This window comes from Armigeres subalbatus, chromosome 3 (genome assembly GCF_024139115.2).
Source record: "Armigeres subalbatus isolate Guangzhou_Male chromosome 3, GZ_Asu_2, whole genome shotgun sequence".
NCBI classification, from domain to species: Eukaryota; Metazoa; Arthropoda; class Insecta; order Diptera; family Culicidae; genus Armigeres; species Armigeres subalbatus.
Window position 1 is genome coordinate 283,269,507 of NC_085141.1, and position 19,257 is coordinate 283,288,763.

The following is a 19,257-nucleotide window of genomic DNA, read 5'->3' on the forward strand; positions in this document are numbered from 1 at the left end:
AAGTCCCTTGATGTAAGAACTTAATTTTATTGGGAAGTTTAAAAAAAATGAAAATTTCAGAAAAGTTTATGGAGAGCCATATATTTCGTTAGATTTCAGGTCCATTTGTGATATACTTCAAGCGCTACGATTATTTCCATTTACAGCAAAAAAAATCGTAGGGGTACCTCAATTGATGCAAAAGTTCTAAGGGTACCTCTCAAGAAAAATGTTAAGAACCGCTGTTTTACAACAATGAGTATTAAACTAATTTTCCTCTTCTAATCCTAAATTGACTGTAAGGACGTGACCAGCATCGTTATTGGTCATGATTTGGAAACTCCGAAGCAAGTATTCAATAAGAATAACTTGTTTGAATCCCAAGAATATTATTTAATTGGTGAGCTGTGCATATTTGCTGTTTTTCGGACAATCATGATTAGCAATTACAATGTGTACAGCTCATCAAGCTAAGCTCTTCTTTGACTATTTCCACAATATGTAAGGAACATTGAAGATTTGTGGGCATTTCTAGATCTTCGCATGGAAATTGCAAAAAAGAATCCAGAACGGGTTGAAAGATTATTAAAATTGCTGAAAGTTCTTTACTTATGATTGCTTTTAGCTCATACTGACCATAACAGCTGTTCTCATGTGCCAAGGACACACAGACAATAGCTCAGTTCGTCGAACTGATTGTATATAAGACTATGGGTCTGTGAAATTCAATCTGAAGTACATATCTTTGTGCATTTTAGAAAGGTGGACAGGATTCTTCTAGTGAGCAAATGTATGCTATATGTGCACGAATAATGAGAAGGAATAAGTTTTTGCTGTTACGTCCTTTTCAAATATCAATTCTCTATCTGTGTATGCGCCTGGCAGATGTGGATACATAATTGAGTATCCCACTAAATAAAAAAATAAATTTAAGCGTTATTTTCTGATTTTGAATTAGCTCAAAAAAAGACAATATGAAGTATGCTTCAGCATAATTACATTATTCTTACGTGAACTAAGGTTTTAAACGAATTTTGAATCCTTATATGAAAAATCCCACAATTTCTATATTTTTTATACTTTCTTATATGAAAGCGACATAAATGCTGGGTTATTGCCTTATCGCCAATGGTATATGCGGCAAGAATGCGGTGATTTATCACAGACTGCCTCTTCTGTTATTATAACTCTTTTGGACGTAAAACAGTTATTTGACTTCGAAATAGTGAAGTCCGAATTGCGTACATAATGTAAAACCAATTTAATCAAAATTCCGCGGAAAAAGAAATTGAAATTTCGTTTCGTTTCGAAAAATTGCGAATCAAATGAACCTTGATTTCGTTTCGTTTCGAAGTTTCGAAAGTAAATCCATATTTCGTTTCGATCCGAATCAGCATAGACATTTTAAATTTCGTTTCGTTTCGTTTCGTTAGGAAAAAGTGTGTTATCGCATACCCTTAAATGTTAGAGAATGAATTAGGCCAGTATAAAGCTGGTTTCGCGAGAAATTGTGGCCCATGCCACCATAGATTATCATTTAAAATTTGACTGGGGCGAACTCCTCGAGATACTCGGTCAGCTGGGTTTTGGTCAGACGGAACATGTCTCCATTGACATCCTTTAGTGAGGCGTTGTACTTCGGAGATGCGGTTGGATACAAACACCTTCCAGTCGGTCGGTGGTGCACGAAGCCAGTATAATACTACCGTAGAATCCGTCCAATACGTAACTAATCCAGTGAAGTCCGGTGTCATTCGTAATTTGTGTACCAGTTGGCTACCTAATACTGCCGCACTCAACTCTAGTCGTGGTATGGACAATCCGTGCAAAGGGGCGACTCGAGACTTCGTAATTAAAAGGTGGCTGATGATTTGCTTGCTTGTATCTGGACCCACTACATACATACAACAACCGTAGCCTTTTTCAGAAGCGTCACAAAAACAATGAAGATGATAGTTGCGATCGACGTTCGACAAAACCCGACGAGGAATGGAAAGTTGCTGTAGTAGTTTTATCTCGCTTCTAAAGTTGAGCCACCAGGCGTTCTCTTCCTTCGAAAGTTCTTCATCCCATGGTATATTTTTCGCCCAAAGTCGCTGAACGAAAGTTTTGGCGCTGATAACCACCGACCCAAGGAGACCAAGTGGGTCAAACAATTGCGCGGTTTCAGATACTACAATGCGTTTTGTTACCTTGGAGATCTCTGGAATTGGCGGAATCCTGAACTCAAAATAGTCGGCTGTTGGATTCCACAGAAGTCCCAGGGCGGTAACCCTCGAACGACAAATTTCCGTTTTCGGAGCATTTTCCCACAGATCGGTTGGAATGTGTTTCAAAACATGTGGATTATTGCTACTCCACTTGCGTAACGAAAATCCCCCTGCACCAAGCAGTTCACGAAGTTGACGACAAGTTTCTGCGGCTTCATCGCGGTCATCACTTCCCGCTAACACGTCGTCTACGTAGATTCGTTTCTTCACTACCACCGAAGCTAGGGGGTATTTGTGACCCTCGTCCTCAGTAAGCTTCACGAGCACTCTTGCTGCTTGATATGGTGAGCAAGCTAATCCATAAGTCACAGTTTTTAACTGATATATTTGCAGCGGCATTGAGGGATCTCTCCGCCAGATGATATTCAAAAACCGGCGGTCATCGGGATTCACTGCGTCCGCAGTGAAAACGTACTGTGGCAATCGAAAATTGATTAGATGAATCAGCAGAGGTGGTTGGACAGTGGGACCAGTGTGTAGAATGTCGTTCAGAGAAAGGACGCCAGAACCCTTGCTGCTGGCATCGAAGACAATGCGTGTTTTGGTTGTGCTGCTTTCTGGACGGTGGACAGCATGATGAGGGAAAAAATATTGTGGGCCCGCGATGCGAGAACCTACTTCCATATGTCCTAATTGTTGATAATCGTCCATGAATTTCACATACTCGTCACGCAATCTCTTATCACGAATGAACCTTTTCTCCATAAGAAAAAAGCGCCGTAATGCTTGGTCATAAGAATCATTCAGCAGGCAGTTCAATTCTTCACGGAATGGCAAACGAACAGTATAACGGCCAGTAGAATCACGAGATACGGTCTGAAGAAAGTGATTTTCGACATCTTGTTCTACTTGGGTTAACGCCTTTCCAACATCCAAGTTATCCACCTCCCACATTCTCTCCAATTGGGCGTTTAAATCCTGTTCAGTGACAACATGGCAGGATACTGTTGCCATTGTGTAATTGGAATACTTGCCACACACCACGTAACCCAACACAGTCTTTTGTAGTACGGGAAGATTTTCAGCTAATACCATTTGATGCGATTCCAGTAGCGAGAAAAACAATTCGGCCCCAATTATCATGTCGACTCCACGACTGACATTAAATTTGGGGTCTGCTAACTGTAAGTGGTGTGGAATGTTCCACTTGGAAACATCGACATGACAAGTAGGAAGGCTGACGGTTAATTTCGGGAGCACCAAACAATCGATGGTTTGTACAAGTTTTCCAAAACGAGAAGAGAGTGTGAGCTGTACACAATAACGTACACTGACCATCGCTTGACCAATACCACTTACTGGCAGGTTAATACGATTGCGCTTCAAACCCAACTTCTGGCACAAAGACCCTGACATGAAGTTTGATTGTGATCCACTGTCGAGCAAAGCTCTCGCATAGTGATCAATCCCATCAGCATCCTGTACTCGTACCACAGCTGTGGACAAAAACACCATCGCTTCCTTTGTATTGTTTGTTGGAATGGATGCCGTCGTGCAGTCGTTAGAGCAAGGAAGTGGTTCGTTTGATTCGGAACGACGGTACGATATATTCGACGACGAGAAAGGGGGGCTACTCACGGCGAACGATTGCGGAGACGACGCAATGACCGACGACGACAACGAGTTTGCCTGTGGGGAAGCACACGAAGACACCACCGGTGGTGCTACCGATAACGAGAATTTCGCTTGATGAAGAGTACTTCTAGTTGCACCAATAGCTGTGCAAGTTGTTGTGGTTGTTGACTCTTCGTCCACCAAGCTTGAGGGGGATGTAATAGGTGGAAGGTGGAGTAGAGTATGGTGTCGCTTCGAACAAGTTTTGCAAAGGCAGCTGCGACAGTCTTTTGCTAGATGTCCTTTTTTGCAGGCAGTTGATACAGAGTTGATTCCTTTTGACGAAATCCAAACGATGTTTAGGCGTCAGCTTCAAAAACGATTCACACTGAGATATAGCATGAGCCTGTTTACAGTTGGGGCATTTAACGACGTTTTCCGAAACAACGTGAGAGGAGGATCTCATTCTTACAGGTTTGGACGGAATAGCTGTGTATGGACCTTGCGAAGGTTTACACATCTGTAGTGTACGTGATCGTTTGAGAATGTAGTTTAGCAAATCCTTGTACTGCGGAACCTGATTGTCGTCACACTGAGCTTCCCAATCCATCAACGATTTCTCATCCAACAAACTGCTGAGGCGCTCTACTAGGAACGAATTCCAATGTGCCTCGGCTGGTTCAAGCTTGTCCAGAATGCCCACATGCCGGTTGAATTCATCGGCTAATTCTGCCAGTGCAGAAGCTGATTCCCGTTTGATGTGCAGAATTTTCAAAATTGCAGACATGTGTTGTTTAACAAGGAAATTCTTATTCTCGTACCGATCACAAATCACCTTCCATGCTAGGAGGTAATTATCCGAGGTAATTGCAAACGAGGATACCAAACGAGACGCTTCACCTTTCAGTGCACTACGTAAATAGTGAAGCTTTTGTACCGCGGAAATTTGGGGGTTAGCGTGTACTAACGACTTGAAAAGGTCACGGAACTCTATCCATTCATCCGTTCTCCCTTCAAACTCTGGAATTCTTATTTCTGGAAGCCTCACCGAAGCGACTTGACTAGCAGTAGGTGGAGTCGGCATTACCGATCGTGGGCTAGGGGACGCAGGGTTAGCCGTTGTGGAGCAAGGGAGTTTGCTAACAAGTGATGCCTTGAGTTCAAAATATAGAGTTTGAAACTCCTCTCGAGTTCCCGAGAATCCTGTTTCTTGGTCTTCCAATGCTTCGATTTCATCCTCGGTATCCTCAAATTTCTCCCACAGCCCATCCAAACGAACCGCTGTATTAGCTTTGCCGATCCAAGGATACTATCCCTTTTACGGTGAAGACCCTTCAAATGCAGAACATTTTTCCGCAAACTCGACTTTTTCGGCAAACTCATTCTTCCAGAATGCATACACCAACCTTCAAAGGCAGCGTCACTTACACTTCCCACGTGAATATTGTAACCTCAACTTTTGCACACCGCGCGTTCTGGAGCCAGCAAGCTTCCAGAGTTCGTCTCCCGAACGATGAGTAGAGCACGTACGATGTAGAATTTGGCCGTTTTCTTGACCAACACTAGCGACAGTATGCAATCTGGGCACGTATCCGACAGAATTGCTACGACAATACACAATGTGCTCTATCACCCGCGGCGACCGATAACTCTTTCTCAATGCTCCAACGACGATTAGGAATTCCTCCCGGGTTTCGGCACCATTTACTGTTCACACTAAACTCGCGAACAATTCTTGATGACGGTGCACCAAAGTTTGGAACCCTCACAATGGGAACTTGGGGCGGAGAATTCGACCGGTTTATACAATTTTACACGCGACGGAACTTCTTGTATTTCGGATACCAAAATCAACTACGATGGGATTTCTTTGACCTCTATATTCATACTGGTTTGTTCACAAAAAACGATGAATTTAATTATCCAAATATGTATTTGTGGCAAAAGGGGAAAGGAAATAGCAAACGCAAATTTACATATATTCATTTAATTCATTTTGTTTGAAACTTGTTTTTTTTTGTGAATTCAAATTGGGAGTTACAAGTTCAGATGACTTAACTTAACTAAGAACAACGGTTAAAGGTATGTATAATACCCCGGTCCCGGGATCCCGCAGCATGCCGACGGAAACGAAATTTGCTCTATACAAAACTCTGATTCTACCAGTGACCCTTCATGGACATGAAGCATGGACGTTAAAAGCGGCCGAGCGGAGAGCTTTCGGGGTTTTCGAGCGAAAAGTGCTGCGTACAATACTCGGAGGGAAACTAGAAAATGGTGTGTGGCGCAGACGCATGAATCATGAGCGGTATCAAGTATACAAAAAAGAAAATATTGTGAATCGTTTAAAATACGGCAAACTTCAGTGGGCTGGTCACTTAGTGCGAATGTTGGAAGAAAGAAGGGGCCGGCGACTTCGTGGAAGGCCACGAACACGCTGGCTGCACGCGGTGGAATCGGACCTGGGGATTCTGAACGTTCGGGGAAACTGGAGGAACATCGCCGAAGACCGATGATTGTGGAGCTCTACAATACGCCAGGCATAGGTGTATCAACGCGGTATCCGTGCCCCGTTAACAATAATGGATCTCCATTTGCATCAATGTCTACCGAAACAAACGAGAATCGATGAACTTCGGTACGAGCCTGACACTTGAACCACCCGGGACGCAAAAGAGATGCAGCACATGCGTCCCAAAACAAACGACAAAGAAAAATCATACCACCAGAATGGTAAATCTTAATCAATGGCGCATCAAATTTAAATTAAATGCATCTGAGTACAACACCAAATACTCTTCCATCCTGGCCTCTCCCACTGAAATCGCAAACTTTACTGTCGCACCGCGCCGGGTGTAAACATCATCTCGTCAAATCGAGACGCAATCCGTTGTGAAGTCGCCCAAAAATGAAGCGAAACATGAGCAAACAAAAGCCTTGCTTCTCTGGTACTTTGAAAAATTACAAATCTGATTATTTCACCTAGCCGTAATTTTACCTTTCTTGAAATTCTCTAAAACAATGTGTTATCACGCTAGCTTTCAGCTACTCACCCGTAAAGTTTTACTGTCGTAATTTTTTTCCAAGGAAATTTTACTAGCTTTTTGTTACAAGTGGACAACTCAAACTCGGAATTATTACTTCATTGAAAAGTCCATCGCATAAGAATTAGGCGTCCGTTTGCAGTAAGTAGCATTCAGATAGATAAGAAAACTTGTTTTCCACAAACAATAATGGAAAAAGATTTTAAAATTTTGTAGAATCATCATTTTACTGAATCCAGTAAAAGTTTAACTTGGGTAGAAGTTTTGAAGACTTAAACGGCGAATAAACGAAATAAATATGTTCATTATAATTCTTAAGTTTTCTATTTATTTTAGCATTATTTCTCAGCTTGACTAATGGTAATTAGTAATTATAAAGTTGTGCCAGTCACTTTCTTTAAAAAATGATTTTTTTTGTTGAGATAATAACCTTTCTATTGACAGTAAGCAAAAGTAATAATTGCTTCAAAAGAAGAGTTCCACTGCAGCGAACCAGAAATTATGATCGCAAATTTACATTTTTATATTGAATCTGAACACGAATAACATGTCAGCTTTAAAAGCTTATAAAGGTAAATACTTTCATCGTTATGATTACAACCGAAAATGGCACTAAAGAGCGGGGCGGGGTGCAAATAAGGTCCAACAAGGATGCTGCATCGATTTACAGAAAAAAAAACTGCAGTTCAGTGCAGTTTGGGTGCGAGAAAAGGCGTGCGTGGAGGTCTTAAATTTTGAAGAGTTATTTTACGAACTACACCGGGTCGGGTCTCTGGTCGGGCGGCATGATTCGTGCGCGTACCGATTTTAGCGGGGCTCCCCCAAAACTGTGTGGCGTGAGGCCAAACATCGCGGCTGGGCGTGAGGACCAGAGATATCCACTACGTACACGAGCGAGATGAGTGGAGCGGGGCCAGGTGATATGTGTTATGACAGTTGATGATGGAATTTCGCTGTAAGCTGATGCCCAGCTCGGGTAAAGTCATTTAACTTGACAGCCAAATTCCGCCCAGATTGGTTCATTTACTTTACGAAGATCGCTTAATATACGACGGAAAGGGACGATTTTTTATGTTTCGAACGTGGATTTATTTCGCGTCAAAGGTTTTCAAAATATTATTACTCACTACCACCTCGTGGATAACGTGAAAGATCCATTTAACACACATTGATTGATAAGTACGATGTTTTGACCTATTCCACTGACAACGCAATGAAAATTTAGATTGACATTTTCCATGGGACACAAGGTGGAGATTGCTGCCTCTTTCTTAAAGTGTAATATCGTGAACAAGGGTTGTCAATAATAAGAGACGTGTTGTTTATGGAGTATCAAAATGTGGAATTAGATTCTACTCATTAGATGTTATCCAAAGAAAATTTAGTTTCATGACTGCATCTAGTTTCACGAATAGATCTATACACGGTCCTATTTCTCTTGGAAGCCTTTAAGAAAACAACCTAAATAGCTCTTCACTCTTGATTAGCTTTGATGTATCCATCTTATGCACCAAATGTTGACTACGATATGTTAATGTTGGAATTCATTTAAGACCCCAATGAAGACATGAAACATTTAGATATTATTTACTATGTTTGAAAATCCGATATGCATATGTTATGCAAGCATGTGAAAGATTTAGTCCGAAAAATGCATTGACGGTAGTCACTTCCTTTGGTGGGGTTTGAACTCCTGATGCTATTTTGCATTTAATTGAATTTTGTTCTTGAAGCTTTGCATCCTTGACATTGTTTCTTGAATCTTGTTAAAAATTTTAATTCTTTTAATTTTAATAATAATTTAAGTTCATACTGAAGGTGATTTTCTTTAAAATATTTTGGAGTTTGGACAACGTATTATCCGTAGGTACTGGGTGTCACATCACAATCTCAAATTGGGAACCGTCACGAATCATGTAAGACTTTGAACGTTGATAACGCATTTATCCTTAGATAGAATTTTTAGATTTTTGCATTAATTGACTCGGAAACTTTTCACTAATTTAAACATTTCATTGAAACTTTCAAAAATTAACCAAAACATATTGACAATTTAAATTCTTGACAAACGCTGAAAAACTTTTAGTACCAAGCAATTCCGATCATGCATCTCCAGCACGGACATCAGATTGATGTAAGGCTCAAATTACCGTTATCCAGTCATTGACTAGAAAGACAGCCACGTGCTCGTACCACCCCCCAGTAATAAAACCACAGAGAACAGACGTTCATCTTATGTCGCAAAGTTGTGTAAAACTTTGTACTTCATTTTGAAGTATGTCGTTATGCTCCCGTTGCGCGGTGCTAGTGTGCTAGTGTGCTTTTTCTTTTTAGTGCTAGTGGTGACTAGTGTTCAGTCCGAATTGACACTAGATAGCAGTATCACCTTGTTTACGTAGTGTAAGCTAACGCCATCGCTTGTATTATTGTATAAGTTTGTATGTCGGGCAGTCTGCGTTGGCAGCGCTGCGGAGCATTACACACGTTTTCAACAAAATTTTGATTGAGCCTCCATGTCTTTTCTCTGTGATAAAACCACCCAACGAGGAGAAAAAGCAAGTCTCCAGCTGGATGGGGGAAGTATTTTTGTTTCAAAGCTACATCATCCAATAGCGAAGACATAACTATATCCGGTGGATGCTTCATTTGGTTGTATTTCGCTTTAGTTTTTTTTAACATTCGGAGCAACATTCGGCAGGCTGCAGAACGATGGTATCGGTTGCGGTGGCGGTCCATCAGCATCGGAGGCGATCGTTGACGAAGGTTGCTGCAGCAGAGAATTATTTAGCATCGAAGGCGTTGAATAATCTCCAGTGGCGGTGGTTGCAGCAGAAATTTTATTCACCGTCGATTGTTAGTAATAGAAATGGTGCGTGATTTAAAAATTTATTGGCCCTTCTTATGACCAACATTTTACGTGGGAGAAGGTTTGACTTGCCGAAAATATTCAAGTGTTTAACAACCGCAGTATGTTAGAAAGGTGCTTTCCCCAACAAACACAAGATCGTATATCATAGCGAATAAGTGTACAAAGTGGAGGCCATATACGTGCACTTTGCATGTAGTCAAATCACAGAGAACAGACATGGATGCTCGAACAAAATTTCGTTAAAAACGTGTGTAAAGATTTAAATCACACCTCAGCGCCGCCAACGCAGGCTGCTCGACATAAAAACTCAATTTCACTAAGTGCTAGCGTTGGCATACACTTCATAAACAATGTAGCGCTGCCACCTAGGAGCAATTCAGAATGAACACTAGCGATAAAAAGTAAAACACGGCAAATTTTAACCATATTTATCAGCACACTAGCACCGCACAACGGGGGCATAACGACATACTTTAAAATGACCAGTACAAACTTTTACACAACCACGCGAATGAAGATGAACGTCTGTTCTCTGTGGTCAAATGGAGGAATGCGCCTATATCACCTCCACCTTATACACTTATTCGCTATCATATGCGACTTTGTGTTGGCTGGGTCTCTACTAAGCTACGAAGGACCTCTATTATTCTCCTCAGCTTAGCGGGTACTGATCCCCAATATAGCCCGGCACATAGCCGAACTCTCTCAATTCATTCTCCGAACTAACTCTTGTGCTCTTCTCCACGTATTGTTTTGTACAATTCAAATCGAGGGGATGAGTATTTAGGGACTGTCGCATTTGGAAAATTAAACTGAAATTAAACTTAAAAGTGACATTTCAATAATTATCGAATAACCCTGCTCGCAGAGCAAGATTACTTTTGACAGAAGTCGAATCATTTTTCGATGTCTTATTGGAATTGCTGGGTAGCACCAGCCATTCTTATGATAGAGTTATTTGTTAATTTTTGAACTGTCACTTTTAAGTTTAATTCTCCAAATGAGACAGTACCTGGTGTTGTGAATTTGGGCTCATCAGTACCTGCTAAGCGGTGGAGGACGACGGAGGTCCTTCGTAGCCTAGCTTACACTAATACATTTTTCGAACCAAATCTTTTACATCACAAATAGAATTTTCAAACATAGTTATAAATTGCTAACTGGAAAGCAGGCAATTACCATTGATTCAACTGAGGTTTGATTTGTTATATTTGAATTTAACACTGAAGTGAAATTTTCTTGCAAATTCTGACTCGGTATGCTGAAGCTAGTGATACTTATTGGAACTTGTCATTAGATGAGTTAGTACTATCCCATTTAATTCTACCACTTTATTATAACTTTTACGGGTAAGGCGGTGTTACGTAAGAATATAATTGTTAACCCCTGGCTACCCTGTGTGTATGATAAGACATTATTTGTATATGTGTATCAATTTTAGGTGTTATTTTAGTCAGTTGAAAATAACGATGCAACAGCACGGATGCGACAGAATCACATTTTCTGTTGCTGAAATAGTAAAAACACCGAAGATGTGAGTACCTAATTATTTATTGCATTCGATGTCGTATTTGTCGCGCTGAAAGATCGGTGACTTCTGTGCTGTTCGCAACAGGCGGCCTTCAGTGTCTCGAATTTTCTGCAACAACCTCCGCCGACGGCCATCACTGTTGCCGCTGTAACCACCACCGACGCAACCATTGCATTGCCATTAAATTTTCTGTCACTTTCGAGGAATTGGTCTCAAATAAACTCTCTTCCGTTTAAAATTGTGTTTCTGAAAAGGACCTGCGTCTTGTTCGATTTTATAATCAATAGCAGCAAACTTGAGATTTTTAGAATCTCACGAGAATTTTCTACTTGTTCTCGACTATGGTTACTCCATGCTTTACCATGGTTTTCAGAAACTTTCATGTGAGTACTACTGCTGCTGATGACGACAACACAATGATTTTTTAGCAGTACACCCGATTATTTTTTTACACGGGGGATGCGTTCCGTGTAAAAAAAGTTTTCAGTTCAAAATTTGAAAATCCGTGTAAAAAAAAGTTTTATGATTTCTCGACGAATCATGGAAAATGGAGCAACTTTGCAAAAATTTTGTATGGGATTTTTTTTACACGGCCGTGTAAAAAAAATCCGTGTAAAAACAGAATCGGGTGTACCACAAAAAATACTCCCATGCAATAGATTTCCTGTCGCACCCACACTGACGGCCACCACCGATTCTGATGTTGGTATCACTAAATTCATGTTTCTTTTGAGGTTTAGTTTAACTATTTGATTTTACATGGTAAGTTTTTGATTTTGAATTATGACTTTGACCCGTTAACTTTGGGTTAAAAACCCCTGTTGTACATCTCGAAACCACATCGGCCAGCCAGCCCAAAGAAAACGGTAAACCATTCATCAGAGTACGGCTGTACTCACACAGCAGTCACTGACTGAAAAAACAACGCGATCTGTACACAAATCCCAAGGGTGAGACAAATTGAAGCCAAAAGGAAGAGCACAAACAAGTGAGAGGACGTACGACATTCTCACCCGGCATCGTCAGCATCAACCGGGAAGAAGAAGCAACATGGATACGAAAAGCGAATAAAAAGATCACGCTCTTCTCTCACACACCGCATCGCTCTCACGATCGGGAAGAGGTGGGGAAAAACGGCACAAATCAACGGTCAGTCAGTTCGCTCTAGACCGCATGCAGATCGCTCGTGCGTCCAATAAATTCGTCCCCGCGTGATAAGTTCACAGTAGGCCACTTAGACCGTGTAGTGATTTTAGAGGTCGGACATTTGTGTGCAAGTAACAGTTCCTGGCCAGCTTGGAATTAATTCAAGTGGCCGACATTACCTCCGAAAGTGACGATCACGTGAACAAATACTGTTCTGGACGGCAGAGCTCGGACGGAGTGGACTGCACCTGGAATCTGGATAATAATCCCAATGCCAGTGACCAGTGGATTATTGGATTAACTGACTATTTTGTTGTTCGCCGTCGGGAGAAATTTTGCACAACGGGAATTGCTGATTGTGTTGCTCTCCGCAGGCGATTGAGTCGCGAAACAAAAGCCAAAGGCGCGGCAGACAGTTCGTCACGAGACCGAAAGTGCGGAGAGTGTCGGTCGACAGGAACAAAACCGCAATATCATCCGGAGTCAAGAAGAAGACCGATCGGCGTTCCCTACTGAGGGGCTTCTTTTTTCATATTTACAGTTTTGTTCTCGGAGCACGCTGAAACGACGAGCGTGAGGCGCAAGGCGACGACAGAGAAACGGGAAGAAATCCACCATTAGAGCCACCTCGAAAGACTCCCGTGCAGGGAAGTGCGGACACAGTCAACGAGCGAACGGTCGCTCCGTCGATACCGGTGCGGAAGGCCGAAGAATCGGGTACCTGGCTGGCTAAGAGCGAGCACCGTCAACGAGTGAACAGTCCGTGACCGTGAGTCAAACCGTGAGTCAAACAAACCGTGAGTCAGTGATAGTAGTTTTAAGATCATGATCAAATTAGCCTAGGAGAGACAGGAACCCAGAGTAGGTTGATGAGAAACGCTTTTCTAATATAATGTGTTAAAATGAATGTTTTGGTGTCTTGATTTTGGTTGGTGCTCTTAGCCCCAGTTTTGTGACGGATTCACTTTGGTAGACGCTTTACTTCGCTCCATCGAACCGGGTATTTGCAACAGTATTCTATTTTGAAATTTTAGCCTTAAGAAGGCTTCGATTAATTAAACAAAAATGATGACCTAACTATACAAAGTACATTAATATTTACATACTTAAAGAACTGTTGTTTAATTTACATTTACAGGGATTTATAGTCAAACTTTTTTGGGTTCCTGCTCAGTGCAAAATTTCTGGAAATGAACAAGCAGATATATTTGGCCAAATTGGTAGTTCGTTGGAGTGGTGTTTTCGATCGTAATATTTCATCTTCTGAACATTTTGTTAAATTAGAATAGTATTCAAAGAATTCGTGGCAATAATCTTGGGATTCTAGTGATAAATGTCGTTGGTGTCATTCTATTTTACCAACAGTAGATAAAAAAAATCATGGTTTTCCAATTTATCTGTTAGTAGAAATTTCATATGCATTTTTTATAGGATAATATCTAATCATTATCTTTGTAATACCCATTTATATCGAATAAATATCATAGATAATAATTTGTGTGATTGTGGACAATCTTATGGAGACATTGATTATATTATTGTTCATTGTTCCCAATAATTTCTCCTAGAAATAAATTATTTGCTGTCATTTCAAAATTAGATCGTCAATTACCTACATCGTTTCGAGATATTTTAGGAAGAAAATATTTTCCTATATTGGAACTTCTATTTCGTTTCTTAAATGAAATTTCTTATATTGTTTGATTCTGCCTCCTTTTTATTTTCTTTGCAGCATTGAAGTAAGGCCCCTACGATTGATGTTCTTCCTTGTTACTGTTTTTCATCAAGAATCCTTAATGGATGAATGCCGCATGAGCCTGTAGTTTTAATTAGTAACGTTTTTTGAAAAGATGAGGAGGTTTTGTGCCTTTTTGAAAAGTAATTCATAAAGGGGTTTTTCACTCAAAGGAGTTTTTCCCTCCTCCAAATTTTGTGTTAAAAATAAAAATAATAATAAATAATAATTAATATTTACATACAAATTTGATAACCTAAATTGGTTTTAGCGCCATTATCGCTTGCTGGTCCTGAACCGATCTACACACTCACCAAAGCACTCGTGAAGCGTTTCGATACCGGCCAGACGGTGGACCTCAGAAGTCCGTGTCTTGGGAGAAGTGTTGGAGATCATCCTCAGGTACTTGTTTTACACTTGTTGATCAAAGGGAACAATAGTTTCAGCAAAACGTTACACTTTGTCACCGTTTTGTCAACCTGTTGCCTGAAAATAAGCTTGCCGTTGAGGGTCAAGCCAAGGTAGTCGCCCTCATTGGCCCATACCTCTGTCGTGTCGTTGAGGATGATTTTACAATCCTTAGGCAAAATATGTTTAAGCGATTTTGAGTGGGGAAAATGATGACCTGTGTTTTCGCCGAGTTGATACAGATCTCTCAACTGGTGAGGTACTCTGTCACGGCATCCAAACTAGAGGATCTTGTTTCCCGGACTATAAAAAATCCCGGGATCCGGGATTAAATTTTTCGTTATCCCGGAATATCCCGGGATCCCGGGATAAAAATAAAAATACTTGCAAATTTCAATTTCATATATTTATTACATTTTTAAGAATGGTAAAATATGTATCAGGTCAATTTACTAACGACTCGCCTCTTGTCTACTCGCTTGCAATCCGTTGGGTGGCACGACGCCATGCTTTTGCAGCCATGTTTTTTTTTGTTTTTGCATATTTGCAACATCTCAGTCTAAAATTCATGATAAAATGTGTTTTGTTTACTAACATCACATATGATTCTCTTTAGGATACAAAACTGTCGGTGGGATACGGTCGCGCAATGTTGGCTGTAAAACAAACCTACTGTGTGAGATCGGGATGCCACCAGGCTGCTTGTAATACGGTTTAATAAATGTTAAGGCGTTGATGCTTGAATCCGACAATAAATAATTCTTATTAGTTATTTCAGAATTAAAATCAGAGAACACCCGCTCGCTCAACCGGTGATTGGTAGATTTTCAAACAATTCTGTATAAGATCCTACCAAAACCTGTATAAGAACTGGGCATATGCGAAAACGCTAGATTCTTTTATAAATATTATATGAACCTTACAATTTCGCAAGGTTTTCTTACAATTTTTGTTTGTAATCTTATATTGTATAAGAATCTAACAATGTTGCATATGCCCAGTTCTACAGGTTTTGGTAAGTTCTATACAGAAGTGTATGAAAATCTAACAGTCGCTGGTTGGGTATATCAATCGAAGTGGTTTTAATGGACTTCAATGCCATGAAAACCTTCTCCAGACTCGATACTAGTTCATCAGTTACTTCAAACAGAGCATGCTCCTTATTGATGAAATTATTTAAGCTACGGCGTATTTCTCTGTTTTTGCTCCATAGCTTACAACTCTTCTATGGAGATGAAGCCTTGTTCCCGTCAGATTCAGAAAATGATGTGTGGATCGGAACTTAAACAAACTTAATCAGCTGGTGACGGGAAGTGATCGAAAGCCCAGCAGAATTCAAAAATTACCTTTCTTTACTTTGAAGCCATCTCATCTCTTGATGTCTCGACGCTCATCTACTCGTTTTAGAATTGTATCGTGCAAATTCGAAGTTAAAGGGTTTTGCTGTCTATTCAGTTCAGATAGCAAAAAGTCTAGTCAACAACATTACGTTACGACCCTTCAGCGCCTCCGATATCACCCCAACAGACTGGGGAGCGTCGAATATCGATTGAACCAGATCCAGATAATTTTTGATTATGTACGTACTTTTATTCTTATGGAGCGATTTCACAGTTTACTAGTTTTCAGAACATCCTGAACGAGTTGAAGTTGTTCCATAAACCGGGTTTCATCCTTCCTCTGGAATTCGAACAATGTTTCGGATTCGTTTGAAAGTTTCTCCAAAATCGGTTTTATATAATCTGAATTAAATTCAACAATTGGTTAAGGAAATCAATATAATATAAGTTCAGATATTACCAAATGAGAACGAATTGAGTTCGTCATCTGATTTTTCACTACCATTGATGTCGTTGAAACAATCGTCGTCATCATTATCTGAACATTTTTGGGACAACTTGCGACAACTTCGGCTTTACGGATCGTTTCCGGCGGAGAAGATAAAGCAATCCGTGGAACAGCTGTTAACGAGTTGTGACCAGAGCATAAAATAGTCACCTTCACGAAGCAACTTCAGACCGAATATTGAAAAACGTCGCATGACTATTCAAAACATAGAATGACTTACTCAGTTTTTATCTTCACATATTCATTCATTTGATTGGTACTGAGAATGGTCACTGCGTTTAAAAAAACATAATTGGCCTTGATTATGTTGACTTTTGGCACTAAAAATGTCCCTCAGTTTAACGTCGGGTCAGATCTATGTGAGTAATTGTTGAAATCATTATTTAAGTGTTTAGCTTTACAGTAATTTATTAGTTTACGAAATCTAAATAAAAACTCACTGACTGATATTTGATCGGAAATTGTCAATGTTCAACCGAATATGAATATGTACGAAGTGAGGGTGACAAAGAAGGCCAATGGGCTTCACCAAAAATATTCGATTATTTAAAGCTCTGGTTGTGACATTGAACACAATTTCGTAGCCGCAGTTGATCGCACATCGGATGGCGCTTCGATTATTGTGAAATCTGGAAAGCTGATTCCTTATTTTCATCAACTGTATGTTCGCTCCAAAAACAAAATAGTCAGAAGGCTAGGAGACCTATATTGTTACTCATCACTCTCTCGATGAATTGAGAAGATATCTGTGATTGCTTGTTTGTGTATGTTTGTATGTATGGGTGTGCATAAGACATGCGGGAAAATAAAAGCCGATGGGCTAACAAACTAGAATCGGTGCAATTATGCAGAACATACATTCATTAATTTATCTTAAATATTTTTGTTATCATGTATTTTTTATTTTCGGGAAATCCGGGATTTGCATGAAATATCCCGGGATCCGGGATGCATTACATCCCGGGATATCCCGGGATTTTTGTCCCGGGATTTCCCGGACAAGACCCTCTAATCCAAACCTCGTTGAAGTTTTGCCATTAGCACTCTGATCACTCTATCTTTGTAGACGAGAGAAGTGTCGTTTACGAACAGAGACATGTTACCGTCTTCTGGAGGTTCTGATGGCTTGTCGGAGGTGAACAGTTTGAACAACAGGTGCCCGAGGATACTGTCCTGGGGAACGCCTGCGATGATGTCATGTGCATTGGAACTCGCTCTGCTGATTGAGACCCGGAATGTCCTTGCTGACAGATAGTTGTTGATAATTGTCTTCATGTAGCTGGGAAGATTGTAGCATTGTGTTAGTTTGTACACCAGGCCATCAATCCATAAATTGTCGAACGCCTTCTCGACATTGAGTAAGACAATGGCGGATGTTTAAGAGAAAGACTTGTTCCGTCTGAGGACGTTGGCAACTCAGGTCAGTTGGCTTACGGTGAAGAGAATACTGATGGAACGATAACTTTTTGGAGGGGAAGAAACCTTCCCAGGCTTTCGGTTGATGACTATCACCGAATTCCAGGACGATGGGAAGTAGCTGAGACGTAGACACTGATTAAAGATCAGCGAAAAGTGATCGATGATTTGATACAGGCCAGATATTGATTCGAGCTGTAATCGTTCATGTTTGTGATGTAAAAGTCGCCGGACCGAATCAGCCGAGTAGGGAGATCTGTGCTCAGGATCGTGTGGTAGCCTTCCGCCATGTCGTTAATCTAGATATACTTAATTCCGTTTCGATTGCAGCGACTGGTTCCTCAGGCTGGTGCTTTGCTTTCAGGTCTCCGGCAATGATATACTGATCTTGTCTCCGCGTTAGCTTGACAATGTTCCTCTGAAAGGCGGCCGATGAACCATCGCCGGCTTTGGCTTGAGTAGGGCAGTACTCTGCGATGAGTGTGATTGTTGCAACAGATGTAGTCACTTCGACACCGATGGCCTCGATGACACTCAGCTCAAAAAAATCATTCCCGAATGCGTGAACCAGCAAAAATACACTGTGATTCAATTCATGGATTCAGGAACATCAGTCACGTTTTCCAGAACGTTCTAGAAAAAGGGACTGTCGTTCCTAAACTCGTGACTAAAAATACACCACGAACTAGTTAGTTCACGAATTCATGAACGTTTTTGTTTGTGTATAGCGAAGATCGTTGGTCACACCACCTCCACTGGTCTGCCGGTCGAATCTCACGATGCGTCGGCGATAGTTACTGCAGAAAATTTATCAGCCACGATAGTGTCTATAGCGGAAAAAATGGAATTTGCTCGCGACATTCAAACATTTAGTTGAAAATCAAAAGGACATTTTCCAATGGGCTTACTTCTAATGGACTTACGATTCTGTCACAAACACCCGAATGACACTCGCCCGAATTCCATTCGCCCGAATGACAAACGTCCGAATGTAACAGTCGCCCGAATTCCATTCGCCTGAAAAGACCATTCGCCCGAATGGACCACTTGCCCACATGGACCATTCGCCCGAATAGGTCATATATTTATGAATACCTTCAGATTCTATAGAAACATGTTATTTTTCCTAATCATATTAAAAGAAAAAATATGCCAAAATATGAACGTACCAGTTTGTCCAGTTTTTCATTCTTTTCAGCTAATTTAGATGTCTTCTTAGCCTGCAGTGGTCGTAGGGTATCAGTGGTCGCATTTCTTTCTTCTAGTTTGAACTGTTTTGGAACGCTGTAAAACGGAGGACTTCCTCGTTTCAAAAGCGTATTTAACTGATTGTGCCACCCTAAAATGTTATTGGAAGTTCGAGGAATACTGTTTAGGGTATTTTCGATGCTAGGCCGAATTGTCATTAGGCCGAACGGTCATTAGGCCGAATTAGAAGCACGAGGTAAGAAGTGAGA

The 19,257-nt window shown here is 40.7% G+C and overlaps 1 protein-coding gene across 1 annotated transcript; it reads right to left on the reverse strand.

The window, feature by feature from the left end:
• Nucleotides 1-1,436: 1,436 nt before the first annotated feature.
• On the reverse strand, nt 1,437-3,704 carry LOC134222511 (uncharacterized). Its single transcript, XM_062701659.1, has one exon. It carries the CDS (start codon nt 3,702-3,704, stop codon nt 1,437-1,439), a length of 2,268 nt encoding a protein of 755 aa, XP_062557643.1.
• Between the last annotated feature and the right edge of the window lie 15,553 nt (nt 3,705-19,257).

Bases quoted from the DNA above. Each gene is read 5' to 3' on its own strand.
- LOC134222511 (XM_062701659.1), bottom strand. From the start codon at position 3,704: ATGGTGTTTTTGTCCACAGCTGTGGTACGAGTACAGGATGCTGATGGG.